At 33.5% G+C, this 15826-nt stretch overlaps 1 protein-coding gene across 4 annotated transcripts in view; it reads right to left on the bottom strand.

Moving 5' to 3' along the window:
- Positions 1 to 15826, bottom strand: part of PALS1 (protein associated with LIN7 1, MAGUK p55 family member) — a 96634-nt gene that overhangs the window by 15490 nt on the left and 65318 nt on the right. For all 4 annotated transcript variants that reach the window (XR_014021593.1, XR_014021594.1, XR_014021595.1 and 1 more), the window contains exons 8-11: positions 15040 to 15117; positions 2909 to 3092; positions 2036 to 2107; positions 1614 to 1685 (exon numbers count right to left, since the gene is read on the bottom strand). Coding sequence is in view for 1 of the 4 variants with exons in the window: in XM_081291017.1 (XP_081147143.1) it covers positions 1614 to 1685; positions 2036 to 2107; positions 2909 to 3092; positions 15040 to 15117 (406 nt within the window). In the remaining 3 variants the exon portion in view is untranslated. The remainder of the gene's footprint in view (positions 1 to 1613; positions 1686 to 2035; positions 2108 to 2908; positions 3093 to 15039; positions 15118 to 15826) is intronic.

The following is a 15826-nucleotide window of genomic DNA, read 5'->3' as shown; positions in this document are numbered from 1 at the left end:
AGGAGATACAAAATATCACGGGTGGGGTAACATTTGTAAAGTCCATAACCCAAATGAAACGGAGCTAAAGTGGTAAGAACAAAGGTAGACAACTAGCAGCCTGCCATGTCTTCACTCACGTTACTTCACCTAACTAGGAAAGGGCATCAAATATGAAGTCAAACTTTTTTAGCTATAAATTCCATAGGGTCAGGGACTATCTTAGTCTTGCAAATGCTCAGTATAGAGTCTGGCACAGGGTCAGTGCTCAAACTACATTTGTTTAAATTCCAGCTCAACTGTTTAAGCTGTAAGAATTTAAGCAGATCATTTTAATATATGAACTTGAATCTATCATCTGTAATCTCAAGGAATTTACTGTGAGAACTAAAAGCATACAAATAGATGCTGCCATGGAATAGAGTAGATATTACAAATGGTAGCTATTCATTAAAAATATTATTGGTATAATTATGAAGAACAAATGTACTTCCTGCCCTTCTCAAAATGCTTTCTCTATTTTGAGTTCCTTCTAACATGTACAACCAGAAAACAGTTGCATTTTGATTTATACAGTTAGTTTATCTCTCTACAGGCTTCAGATTTACCAAGTTTTCCATGGTTTAGTAGCTCTGAGAGATAGACCAGTTAATTTTACACTGTTTCAAAAAATTAAACGGATAATAATCACAACTATAGAGATAAGATAAAAAATTCAATAAGTTTTATTTTAGAAAAAAATTAAAGCTAACTGACTTTCAGGTTTAGTATAGTATGGAACAGTTTAGTAATCTGTAACATTTTATCTTCATTATTTTGTTACTCCTAAAGATTTCACATTCTTGAGATAATACGTCTTATAAATTGTTTAAGAAGGGGTGCTTTTATTATTTGCCTTGTTTCTAACATGAACCAAAGCACAGGTAGCAAATTCAAATGCCCATGAAGACCAATCAAGAAGATAATTAAATCGAAAATGAGAACGGGTTTTTAAAAAGCTAGGAATGATGGAGACTGTTGAACAAGACAGCAGGTTCTCAAATATAAGGATAGCAGCTATCATTCATGTCCAGTGATAATTGTCAATTAGGAATACAAGCCCAGTGTTATTAGAGCTCTTGATTTTAAGAGAAGCTACAACTTCAACACTTTTTAATCTTAGCAACCAGTCCAAAAAAAAAAAAAAAAAAAAAAAAAAAAAATTCCTGTGCTCCTGACTCAGCTAGCAAGTAATGGGCTCTGCGAAATGAGTTGCCTCTGGAATGTGTGCCATGAATGACAAAACATGTATTTTTCACTTCAGACATGTTTTGTAAGAATTAGTTATTTAAGCAAGCCATATTTGTAGAAAGAATTTAAGAAATTAAAAGAAACCATCAATATAACACCACATATGTTTAATATTACTTTACTTTTTATCAGTTTTTCCCAGAATTTAAAACATCATATTACTCACAGGACTCTAAAAGAAAATAATTTCTACTTAATGACTTTCTTAAGCACATGTTACATTTAGGGTCAATATAGGACTGTGGAAAAAAAACTAATTGAAAATACTATTTTAATTTCTTTCTAGCATTAGACTTAGACTCCTTTCAGATATAAACCCAGGTATACCTGAGAGTAGAACTTACCATCATTTTTATTGGCATTATATAAAACTTTTTTCCTTTTCTTTTTATTCTTCTTTGCACACCATAGTTTTCCTGTTGAGAAATCACAAGTGAGTGTAAATGTGGTATTTGTTTTATTAAACAAAGGTACACATTTCAACCTGAAGAACTCAAACTTGTTTTTCATTTAAATTTATAGATATTCAAATACACTATGCATAGACCTATTTCCCAAAAGTATTTATAATTTTCCATTAATACACCACAGAGATAATCTTTAATAATTTAAAATCTTTCTTTATCAATCTAATATAATATTTTGCCTCTTACATCATATTTCCCATGAATATATCTTTCTTGACAGTTCTGATATGCAAGTTTAAACATGGTTCCAGATGAAAACTCAAGACATCTCTTATTAATATCAAGTATAAACGTCTAACCTGACTTTTCTGGCTCCTTATCTTCTTCTATGGTTTGCTTCATGGCTTCCCTTTGCTGCTGAAAGCTTTTCCCTTAATAACAGAAGGAAAAAGCAGAAAGAGTAAGATATTTAAGATAAAAGGATAAAACTATTTTTAAATTTTTATTAGAAGTAATTCTTCGTGTGTGTGTGTGTGTGTGTGTGTGTTGTGTTATCCCTTGCAACTCCTTCTGCCACCCATTAGATTAGTAATGTTAGCTATCATATATAAGTCTCCAAATGTTAATCATTTCAATCCTGCTCAATCAGTCCTTGTATCTCACTAAATTATTATAACTATTATAAAAAGATAAATAATAAATCCACATTAGAAAATGTAATTAGTTCAACTTCCAAAAAGTTTTCATTGAGCATTTAGTATGTAGTAAGTACTATGCTAGATCTTATAATGATTTTGGTCACTTAGGATTATCTCAAACATCAATTCTAGGCATTAGCTTTCTAAAGTAATATGTGGGTATTCATCACGTTTTGATTCCAAGGCACAATCAACATGCCCTCTTGGATTTATTATTTGTAATCCCTCCTTGTGTTTGTATGTATGTACACATTAATAATTTTTGCTTTTTACCTTTAAGTTACCAATGATACAAACAATGGAAAATGTATTTTCCTCATAAGATTAAGATTTTAGTATAGGAGTCTTTCAAGATGACTGACCTTCATCTTCTTTTCAGACCTATACCTGAAAATAATTTTTTTGGGGGAGGGGTGCTAAGGAATAAACTCAGATCCTTGTGCATGCTAAGCACATGCCCTGCCACTAAGCTATACTCCCAGGCCCTTAAATGTTCTTTTAATACTATGTAGTTTCTATTATATTGCTGATTACCTGGAACAAGCCCAGCTAGAGGCTGATTATCTTCATCCCCTTCCCTGTAGGCCTGCCACCAGTTTGGATCTTCTTGACTGATGATATGAAGTATGTCCCCTTTTTGAAACGACAGTCCTAACTCTCGACATGGAACATAAGGATCATCTGAGGGGTCATAGTCAAAATGAGCTTTAACATGGATCTAAGGATGGAAAATAAAAAATAAAGACAATAAGCTACAATAATAAAATGGCAACAAAAATATTTATCACAAATATAATTTAAATGTTAAAATGCTTTATCAGTGCACAGAAATGAGCTGAAAGAAGGGTATTTCGTTAAGTAGCAGTATTTTGGGGCTTAATTTGCTAGGCTCATCTGTTGTTTTCTCTCTGTGGATTGCGAATATGTAAAGAGTGTCTAAACTACTTTACTGTTTGCAGCTAAAAAGCTAGGGTGCAAAGGTGCCTTAGAAAGCTTGAGAAGCTGAAGAAATGTAATAGAAATTGTCTGACCTTTGAGAACAATGAGACTTCAATAAAGTGTGCAGTTTCTAAACCACTGCTTCTCAGTAAACGTAGACTCTAATCTCACTATACCTCTCATATGAACAAGTGTTGGTTTCCCTGGGGCTGTTGTAAGCCTCGATCCCACTCTCAGTGCAACTGCACCTTAATTTCTCAGCACTTCTTCGAAAGGTTAATGAAACAAACACTCCAAACTGCTAAAATTATCTATGATTATAATCAATACCTGTTTGAATACTATGTAGAATTGAAATATTATTCAAAGTACAAGTTATAATTTTTGCTAACATGCTTTTTGCATATCAGAATAAATCAAAGAACGTGCCATGTTATTTTGCATGAGAGGTAATTAAGAACTCACATTAACTTTATGGAAATGTAAGCTATTTCCTATGCCATTTTTTCCCTATGCTTCTGTAAAATATAACAAAGTATTCTTACTTCTAAGGAGGCAGAAAGGTATTAATATTCTCTTTAATTTCTAATTTCTGCCTAACCTGAAAATATTACATTTCTAAAATCTGTAAAAATGTACCTTCATCTAATGAAATTTAACACCTATACAAAATGAGTGTTTCTGATCTAGAAAGGTTAAACTACAAGTTTTGAGTTCAGTAAGCCAAGCAATATATCAATAGCCTAAGAGTTTTATAATTCTGAGTCCATTTCTATCCAGGTGCTATTTGACTTTTCCTGAATCTTTTACCCTTACCATCACTGTGGTTGTATACCATAAAGATAATACTGGTCTGCCTCAAAAATCACTTTAATGATGATAGTATCTTTTAAGCACATGAAACACTGACAAAATTAACTTCTCTCAATCAACGATAACAGACTATATGAAATTTAATAAAATACCTTTTAGCCAGGTATGGTGGTTCACACCTGTAATCCCTACAACTGGGGAGACTAAAATAGAAAGATGACAAGTTCAAGACCAGACTTAGCGGACCTTATCTCAAAATAAAAATAAAAGGGCTTAGGATGTAGCTCAGTGGTAGAATGGGTCCAATCCCCAATGTATCAAAACAAACACTTTTTTTTTTTTTTGTACCAGGAATTGAACCAACAGGCATTTAACCACCGAACCACATCCCCAGCCCTTTTCATTTTTTATTTTGAGGATCTTGCTAAATTGTTTAGGGCCTCACTAAGTTGCTGAGGATGGCCTTGAACTTGTGATCTTCTGGCCTCAGCCTCCTGATCTGCTGGGATTTATAGGCATATGCCACCATGCTTGACACAAACACTTTCTAAGCCATAAATATAGACACATACATATATGTATATCTGCATTATATAGAGCCTAGAATCCTAGTGAAAAGCAACAGCCTCTATTGGCTAAACTGTATTGTTAGAATGTATGCATATATGAATATGTAACAAGTCCCAACATCATGTACAAATATAATACACCAGTAAAAAATAATTGAGAGGGGGGAATATTCTCTTTTAGAAATTTGGTTTGAGGTATCAGATACAGAATATCTCTTAACTATAAAAAAGTTATTAACTAGTATAAACAAGAGATGAGGAACACTCTGAATATGCAAAAAGCAACACTGAGAAAAAAATGTAAAACAGCTAACAAGTAGAACTTAAATATTGGTCTGCTTTTGATAGCAACTTTTCATTCATATATTTATACAAGTATAAAAAAATAAAAATAATCCTAAGTGTAGACAGCACAATACATTTTCATAAATGGACACATGTATAATCAACACCTAATTCAAGAACCAGAATATCACCAGCATCACAGAAGTCCCCACCTTCTTTCACTTGTGCCATGGAGTCACTATTTACCTTATCCTCTCTCCAAGGGTAAACACCATCCTAATTTCTAGGAATACTGATTTCCTTATATTTTACTTCACATGAATAAAATGGTATGTAGTCTTGGGTCAAATATGGTCACAATGTCTTGCCCAATTTGATAGTATGCTGCTGGCATCTAACTATAGCCCCAAGGAGCCTTTTCTTGATGTGAAAACATTATAGAGTTTTCTTGAGCACTTTAATCAATCAGTACAAAAATGAATTTTAGAAAGTTATGTGGATTAGTAGTGAATTGAAACACAGTTGGGGGCTGGGGATATAGCTCATTTGGTAGTGTTTGCCTTGCATGCACAAGGCCCTAGGTTCAATCCTCAGCACCATAAAAAAAAAAAAAAAAGGAAACATAGTTGGGAGATTTATTAAAAAGAGTATATATACAAAATTATAATCTTGACATGAGAAAAGTATCTTATAAGTAGAATGATCTAGAGAGATGCATTTAAAAAAACTGCTGGGGTGCCATCCCTGTCAATTACTAATGCTTTTAAAATTTGTTTAAATAGTTACCTATTAGCCAAAAAAAGCATCACTGAAGTAGTGGAGGGATCATTTTTTTTTGTTGTTGTAGATGGACAGTATGCCTTTGTTTGCTCTTTTTTTTTTTTTTAGTTGTAGATGGACAGCATGCCTTTATTTTATTTGTTTATTTTTATGCATTGCTAAGAATTGAACCCAGTGCTAGGCAAGTGCTCTGCCACTGAGCCACAACCCCAGCCCTAGAGGGTGCATTTTAATCAAGCTTTTCAAAAATCTAACAAATTGGACTAGTGGTCAGCCTGACTGAGAATTTATCAAATCACTTTCTGAAAGCAGAAAGTGTTTTGCTAAGTGTTTAGCAAAGTGTTTTGCCAGATCACCTGCCTGAGATGTTTATTAAAATGGTGAGTTCTTATGCCACACTTTAGACTTTTAGATTCTGCATTTTCATCAGATTCCTGGGATAACTGTTAGGTAAAGAAATCTTTGAGAACTTCCACCCTAAGAGAAATAAAAAGACCGGTGAAGAGGGAACACCTAGGTTTATAACCTTTGCCACAGGTCAACAAAATCTCCCAGATACTTTTCCATTTATTTCTGCATAAGCAGTTCTCATCCTGACTATCCTGATTTAAATGGGTTGGCATGGAGTCCCTCTTTGTGTAGGATGGGAAGAGGGGTCCATAAAAATGTGCTTTGCTTATGACAAGTTTATCTAGTCACATCTAAAATGTACCCTAAAAATAAGAGCAAAAGCAACATTGAAAAATTAATAATAAATTCTTTAATATTTTTCCAAGCAAAATTTCAGGTTGGAGAAATATAACTATGTGAATGAGCTAAAGTCTGGATACTGCCTTAATATGTATTATATAATGTCTGCCTATATGTTTCACTGATAAAGTCTTGTCAATTGTAGAAGTTATTTTCACCAATGGTCCCTGTTAGTTGCTTATTTTGTTTTCTATATAAAGAAGAACAAAGTCTTTTATAAATGAAGGAGAGAAGCTTTAGGGTCTAACAGTGCTGTGATAATCCCAGCACAGTGTGGCTGCTCAAAACAGTTTCTAAATATAATGAAATCTTCTGTTCAAATTATAGAACTGTTTGTACAAAATTATCTCTGGCCCAACATTTTTTTTCTCCATTTTTTTTAGTACATATAAGCTGTTCACAGATGAAGTCTTAAATGATGAAATAAAGGGATAAGGATTCATTAGTTTATTTACATCTTTCCTATGAAGCAAATGTTCTAAAATAATTTTCTTAGTAATTTTTATTTATATATTATATAGAAATATTATTATAGTCTATATTATATTCTTATTATAGTAGATTTACCTTTAATTTTCAAAACCACTTGTAATTTTAAAAATTTTTTTCCAGTTGTAGTTAGACACAATATCTTTATTTATTTTTATGTGGTGCTGAGGATCAAACCCAGTACCTCACATGTGCGAGGTGTGCGCTCTACAATAAGCTACAGCCCCAACCCTTACTTGTAATTTTGTAAGAGAAAAATAGTAAAAGTGAGTCAAAAAATGTTGCAGCATCAAGCCACAGTTTTCAATCATCTCCCACTGACTCTGGGATTCCTCCTCTCCTTCATCCACCAAGAAAGAAATTTTCTTTATAATTTGTTCTCTTCTGTTTTTTTAAATAGGGGATAAATTTGCGTTATCTGTAGGACATCCAATTGATGTTTACTAGACAAACAGATATTACCTCAGAGCAACAATAGCAAACCAAATCGAGCAACTGCCCTAATTTGAAAAGGAACATTCATCCAATATACATGGAATTTATATTTTTGGTATTTTCTGATAAAATACTCATCCATAAAAATGTTCTTCCAAATGAGAAAAAAAATTAAAATGAAAATTGTATAATACGTTTTATTTCTTTGATGGTAAAATAAATGCATCTCAACTTTTCTTTACTCTGTAGTGCCAGGGACAAAGTAAATAGTATCTAATATTTACTGAATAGTCAACAGTCTATGAATTTTCAGGTATATAATCCATCATTAATAAGCAGTGTAATTCCCCCTTCATTTCAATGTACTCCTCTGTTGTACTAGGGCATTAAAGTAGATTTTAAAAAGTCTTATTCTTATTAAAAAAAAAAAAGAAAATTATGTCCTTTTATATTATTTTTCATTCCAAGATAGAATAATCTAAAGTTTTACAGACTTGTTTGGGAAATATCTGACCTTTTAATTAAGGTTCTATGAGAGAAGAAAGCTATACAATTTGAACAATATTTATGTTTTCTATGACTGTGCCAGTCATCCAGGTTGTGAACTACAAAGGTGCCAGAACTCTTGTCCTGTTCTAAAAAAGCAGCCACTGTTTTGCTGTGTGATACAACAAATATTTAACATCTCAGACAGTAGTTCTCTTGATCTAGCTTATTCTGGCTATGTATGACATTATAATTTGGTAAGTGATTATACTGGGGCTGCAGATAATGTCTATTTTGTACATCTTCTTAAATAATTAAATGCTTCTTTTTAACACCACAAAACAGAACATAAAGATATCTTTTGCTGTTCTTATAAAATTCTGATCCATACAATAATGATTCTCAATAAGCTGTTTTTAATTTATATAGACACTAATTCCACAGATATTCCACTTCGACACCAAAATTATGATTTCCTATCATTGTTTCCTTTGTGGAAAAGCTTCAATGAGAATTTTAATAATAGAAGTCTATTTTAAGCCAGATAGCTTTTGATAAAAACTTTGCAAGAGATAGTGCAAAATGAGAGTTGAAAAGGAGGAAAGGAAGGAAAAGAGGAACACTACACATCACTCTTTTTACTTTGAAAAGATACCTATTAATCAAAAGCTATATTTTAACAGAGGTAAACCTGGCATCATTTCTCTTTTCCCCTTTCTCTCCCCTTCCCTTTATTTTTATAACTATTTCTTTTTTATTATTATTAGTTGTTCAAAATATTACAAAGCTCCTGACATATCATATTTCATACATTTGATTCAAGTGGATTATGAACTCCCATTTTTACCCCATATACAGATTGCAGAATCACATCGGTTACACATCCACATTTTTACATGATGCCATATTAGTGACTGTTGTATTCTGCTACCTTTCCTATCCTCTTATCCCCCTTCCCCTCCCCTCCCATCTTCTCTCTCTACTCCATCTACTATAATTCATTTCTCTCTCTTGTTTTTTTTCCTTCCCCTCACTTCCTCTTATATGTAATTTTGTACAACAATGAGGGTCTCCTTCCATTTCCATGCAATTTCCCTTCTCTCTCCCTTTCCCTCCCACCTCTCGTCCCTGTTTAATGGTAATCTTCTTCTCATGCTCTTCCTCCCTGCTCTGTTCTTAGTTGCCCTTCTTATATCAAAGAAGACATTTGGCATTTGTTTTTTAGGGATTGGCTAGCTTCACTTAGCATAATCTGCTCTAATGTCATCCATTTCCCTGCAAATGCCATGATTTTGTCATTTTTTAGTGCTGAGTAATACTCCATTGTGTATAAATGCCACATTTTTTTAATCCATTCATCTATTGAAGGGCATCTAGGTTGGTTCCACAGTCTAGCTATTGTGAATTGTGCTGCTATGAACATCAATGTAGCAGTGTCCCTATAGTATGCTCTTTTAAGGTCTTTGGGTAATAGTCTGAGAAGGGTCAAATGGTGGTTCCATTCCCAGCTTTCCGAGGAATCTCCATACTGCTTTCCAAATTGGCCGCACCAATTTGCAGTCCCACCAGCAATGTACACGTGTACCCTTTTCCCCACATCCTTGCCAGCACTTGTTGTTGTTTGACTTCCTAATGACTGCCATTCTTACTGGAGTGAGATGGTATCTTAGCGTGGTTTTAATTTGCATTTCTCTGACTGCTAGATGAGCATTTTTTCGGGTACTTGTTGATTGATTGTATGTCCTCCTCTGAGAAGTGTCTGATCAGGTCCTTGGCCCATTTGTTGATTGGGTTATTTGTTTCCTTATTGTTTAATTTTTTGAGTTCTTTGTATACTCTGGATATTAGGGCTCTATCTGAAGTGTGAGGAGTAAAAATTTGTTCCCAGGATGTAGGCTCCCTATTTACCTCTCTTATTGTTTCTCTTGCTGAGAAAAAACTTTTTAGTTTGTGTAAGTTCCATTTGTTGATTCTTGTTATTAACTCTTGTTATTAACTCTTCTTCTATCAGACGCAGAGTCTTTGTTTTGATATCAAGCTCCTTGATCCATTTTGAGTTAACTTTTGTGCATGGCGAGAGAAAAGGATTCAGATTCATTTTGTTGCATATGGATTTCCAGTTTTCCCAGCACCATTTGTTGAAGATGCTATCCTTCCTCCATTGCATGCTTTTAGCCCCTTTATCAAATTTAAGATGGTTGTAATTTTGTGGATTGGTCTCTGTGTCCTCTATTCTGTACCATTGGTCCACCCACCTGTTTTGGTACCAGTACCATGCTGTTTTTGTTACTGTTGCTCTGTAGTATAGTTTGAAGTCTGGTATCGCTATACCACCTGATTCACTCTTCCTGCTTAGAATTGCTTTTGCTATTTTTCCAGATGAATTTCATGATTGCTTTCTCTATTTCTACAAGAAATACCTTTGGGATTTTGATTGGCATTGCATTAAACCTATAGAGAACTTTTGGTAATATCACCATTTTGATGATGTTAGTTCTGTCTATCCATGAACAGGGTATATTTTTCCATCTTCTAAGATCTTCTTCTATTTCTCTCTTTAGGGTTCTGTAGTTTTCATTGTATAAATCTTTCACCTCTTTTGTTAGGTTGATTCCCAAGTATTTTTTTTTTTTTTTTTTTTTGAGGATATTGTGAATGGGGTGGTTGTCCTCATTTCCATTTCAGAAGATTTGTCGCTGATGTACAGGAATGCCTTTGATTTATGCGTGTTGATTTTATATCCTGCCACTTTGCTGAATTCATTTATTAGTTCTAGTAGTTTCTTTGTAGACCCTTTTGGGTCTTCTAAGTAAAGGATCATGTCATCCGTAAATAGTGATAATTTAAGTTCTTCTTTTCCTATCTTTATGCCTTTAATTGCTTTCGTCTGTCTAATTGCTCTGGCCAGTGTTTCGAGAACTATATTGAATAGAAGTGGTGATAGAGGGCATCCCTGTCTTGTTCCAGATTTTAGAGGGATTGCTTTCAGTTTTTCTCCATTCAGAATGATGCTAGCCTGAGGCTTAGCATGGATAGCTTTTACAATGTTGAGGTAAGTTCCTGTTATCCCTAGTTTTTCTAGTGTTTTGAACACAAAGGGATGCTGTACTTTGTCAAATGCTTTTTCTGCGTCTATTGAGATGATCATATGGTTCTTATCTTTAAGTCTATTGATGTGGTGAATAACATTTATTGATTTCCGTATATTGAACCAGCCTTGCATCCCAGGGATAAATCCTACTTGATCATGGTGTACAATTTTTTGATATGTTTTTGTTTTTTGTTTTTTTTTTAGAGAGTGGGCGGGGGGGGGAGAGAGAGAGAGAGAGAGAGAGAGAGAATTTTATTATTTATTTTTTAGTTATCGGCAGACACAACATCTTTGTTTTGTATGTAGTGCTGAGGATTGAACCTGGGCCACACACATGGCAGGCGAGCACGCTACCGCTTGAGCCACATCCCCAGCCCCTTTGATATGTTTTTGTATCTGATTAGCCAGAATTTTATTGAGAATTTTTGCATCTAGGTTCATTAGAAATATTGGTCTGTAGTTTTCTTTCTTTGAAGTGTCTTTGTCTGGTTTCAGAATCAGGGTGATGTTGGCCTCATAGAATGAATTTGGAAGAGCTCCCTCTTTTCCTATTTCCTGAAATAACTTGAGAAATATTGGTATTAATTCTTCTTTAAAGGTTTTGTAAAACTCTGCTGTATACCCATCCGGTCCTGGGCTTTTCTTGGTTGGTAGTCTTTTGATGGCTTCTTCTATTTCCTTGACTGATATTGGTCTGTTTAAATTGTGTGTATCCGAGGCTGGGGATGTGGTTCAAGCGATAGCGCTCTCGCCTGGCATGTGTGCGGCCCGGGTTCGATCCTCAGCACCACATACAAACAAAGATGTTGTGTCTGCCGAAAACTAAAAAGTAAATATTAAAAAATTCTCTCTCTGGGGCTGGGGATGTGGCTCAAGCAATAGCGCGCTTGCCTGGCATGCATGCGGCCCGGGTTCGATCCTCAGCACCACATACAAAGATGTTGTGTACGCCGAGAACTAAAAAATAAATGTTAATAAATTCTCTCTCTCTCTCTCTCTAAAAAAAAAAAAAAAAAAAAAAAAAATTCTCTCTCAAAAATAAATAAATAAATAAATAAATTGTGTGTATCCTCCTGACTCAATCTGGGCAAATCATATGATTTAAGGAATTTATCGATGTCTTCACTATCTTCTATTTTATTGGAATATAGGGTTTCAAAATAATTTCTAATTATCTTCTGTATTTCTGTAGCGTGTGTTGTGATATTGCCTTTTTCATCCCGTATGTTAGTAATTTGAGTTCTCTCTCTTCTTCTCTTCGTTAGCATGGTTAAGGGTCTGACGATCTTATTTATTTTTTCGAAGAACCAACTTTTAGTTTTGTCAATTTTTTCAATAGTTTCTTTTGTTTCAATTTTGCTGATTTCCACTCTGATTTTAATTATTTCTTGCCTTCTGCTACATTTGCTGTTGTTTTGCTCTTCCTTTTCTAGGGTTTTGGGATGAAGTGTGAGCTCATTTATTTGTTGGTTTTTTTCTTTTTTTGAGGAATGAACTCCACGCAATGAATTTCCCTCTTAAAACTGCTTTCATTATGTCCCATAGATTTTGATATGCAGTGTCTGTATTTTCATTTATCTCTAAGAATTTTTTGATTTCCTCCTTTATGTCTTCTGTAACCCATTGATCATTCAGTAACATATTGTTCATTTTCCAAGTGATGTAGGATTTTTCCTTCCTTCTTTTATCATTGATTTCCAGTTTCATTCCATTATGATCAGATAAGATGCATGCTATTATCTCCACACCTTTATATTTACTAAGAGTTGCCCTATGGCATAATATATGGTCTATTTTTGAGAAGGATCTATGTGCTGCTGAGAAAAAAGTATATCCACTTGATGGTGGTTGATATATTCTATATATGTCGGTTAAGTCTAGGTTATTGATTGTGTTACTGAGTTCTATAGTTTCTTTATTCAACTTTTGTTTGGAGGATCTGTCCAATGGTGAGAGAGGTGTGTTAAAGTCACCCATAATTATTGTGTTGTGGTTTATTTGATTCTTGAACTTGAGGAGAGTTTGTTTTATGAACGTTGCAGCACCATTATTTGGTGCATAAATATTGATAATTGTTATGTCTTGTTGGTGAATGGTTCCTTTTAACAGTATATATTGCCCTTCCTTATCCCTTTTGATTAACTTAAGTCTTGAAGTTGATTTCATTTTCTGATTTAAGTGGCTCTTAAGACTGCTCACAATGAATCTATATTTTCCCACAAACCTCTAATAGATATTTCCTTGATTTTCAGATTAAACCAGTCTTTTATTCTAAATAATGAAGGTGAGAGTTAAATAGCCACTGAAGCGCAAGTAAATGCATTCTTATGCTGGAGCAATCTGTGTTCTAAATTAATTACTTCAATATTCTGATTATGCAGAAAATATCAAAATTAGTATCAACATAACACTTAGATTCATTTTATATACTGAAGATATGGGTTTTCTTTTAGAGAATTCCAGACTACATGAATAGAGGAAATGTTGATAAAATGTATCAACCTTTGATATTCATCTTTTTGGATATTTATTTTTTAGTTATAGCTGGACATAATACCTTTATTTTATTTTATTTATTTATTTTATGTGGTGCTGAGGTTCAAACCCAGGGTCTCACATGTGCAAGGCAAGTGCTCTACTGCTGAGCCACAGTCTCAGCCCCTTGACATTCATTCTTAAAAGACAAAAGTTATTTATTCAGGAAGAATATATTATAAATTTTTAAGTAAGGGATATTCCAACCCTCCTCTGTTTGCAGAGCTACTTTTGAAGTTCAGGGATTATTTACAGGAGAGATATATGGAAAGGAAAAGTGCACAGAGAATCAGACTGTTCAAATTCAGAGAACTTTTTTTTTTTTTTTCATTTCTCTTTCTACAAATTGCAAGCAGAAGGAAGGTTGCAGATGCAGCATCAATTTCAATATGTTCCATAAAGAATAAGGGGAAAACATAGAATAATAGCCAAAATATAAAGCATGCCTATGATGAAATATTGAGAAAAAAATGAAATGGTGTTCTTTCTTAAACCATTATGCTTTTATAAAGATAAAGAATAATCAGTAGGAATAGATCAGGCTTCCCTGTTAATGAAGCACTTTAAAGTTTATCATTTTAAAGTTTGAGATATAATTCATATACTATACAGTTCATTTATGTTTACAACTGGATGATTTTCAGTATATCTGTAGTTATGTAATTATCACCACAAACACTTTAAAAAACATTTTTATTACCCCCACCAGAACAACCTGGGACTGATTAGCAATCATTCCCATTCTCTCCCAAATCCCTACCCCTAAATGTAAGGAACCACCAATCTACATTCTATTTCTATAAATTTATGTATTCTAGATATTTCATATAAATGAACCAATACATGGTCTTTTGACTGGTTTCTTTAACATGGAATAACTTTTTCAAGTTCATCCATGTTGTAGCGTGTATACTTATTGTAGACTTTTTTATTATCAAATAGTACCCCATTGTGTGTATAAATCAAACTGTTTTACATTTATCAGTTGGTGGATATCTAGGATTTTCTACTTTCTGGCTGCTATGAATATACATATACAAGTTTTTCTGTGAATATGTTTTCATTTCTCTTGGATATATACCAAAGAGTGAAATTGCTGGGTTTCTAAGGTAAATGAAGGCCATCCTTTCATAGAGCTCAATAAATGTTTAACATACAGCAATACACTCTAAGACTTACACACACTTTATAAAAGAACTATTTCTCCTATACTAAGTTAAATAAACCTACTTATAACTTGAGAAAAAGACAAAGTTCAGTGTTAGACAAAGCTCAATTTTCAAAAAAATTATGAAACAAATTATTTTCTTTTAATTTTAAAAAGATTCAGAGTTTCAGTTTGAAATGTTCATTATTTTATATTTATTTAAATATAAATAATGAATTGGCCTTTTTTACTTGAGTGTAAGAAATATTCACAGTGAAATTTCTGATATAGGTAAGTAATAACAAGCAAGGAACAATAAATAATGGACATTTAAAAAATCACTTACTACTGTTTCCTTGGCTGGAGGAGGCTTCATCTGTTGACTGGGAATCAGAACAAATGTCAAAGTACCATGCATATCAGACTATAATGAAAAGATAAAGTGATTGTTAAAATCCATATTTATGAAAATCATCCCATAATACTATGATCAATATTCCCCAAACTGGACTATTCTGGAACTCCTCCATAGTCTTATATGCAAATATCCATAATTTCCAGACGCCTTGTGTGTGTCATCCATTTTTTAACTATATAGAGTTTTACTGCTAGGTTCCCCCTATTATTGCCTAACTGTGTCCATCATTTTTTAACTATATAGAGTTTTACTGCTAGGTGCCCTCTTATTGCCTAACACTGACTGCTTCATTCAGCAGAAGCCTTCATTCACCTCCAAACTTGACAGGAATCATTATAACTTCTGGTACCTAAGCAGCGGGAGCATTGCTCAATCTATAAAGTTAGTCAATAAAAAGGGTTAAAAATAATGATCAGAAGGCATTTTGCACCAGGCATGGTGGTGCATGCCAGTAATCCCAGAAGTTTGGGAGGCTGAGGCAGGAGGATTTCAAGTGTAAAGCCAGCCTCAACATTTTAGTAAGGACCTAAGCAACTTAACAGGGCCCTGTCTCTAAATAAAATATAAAAACAGTTAGGAATGTGGCTCAATGTTTAAGCACCCCCAGGTTCAAACCATAGTACAAAAAAAAAAAAAAAAAAAAGAAATTCTAAGTCTAACAACAACAACAAAAACCCAATTTCTTTAAAAAAAATTTTATTTATGTATCTTTAGG

This window comes from Spermophilus citellus (genome assembly GCF_964194105.1).
Source record: "Spermophilus citellus genome assembly, chromosome: 4".
In the NCBI taxonomy this organism is placed as follows: Eukaryota; Metazoa; Chordata; class Mammalia; order Rodentia; family Sciuridae; genus Spermophilus; species Spermophilus citellus.
Note: the sequence above shows the minus strand (reverse complement) of the source record. Positions and strands in the feature narration are given on the sequence as shown.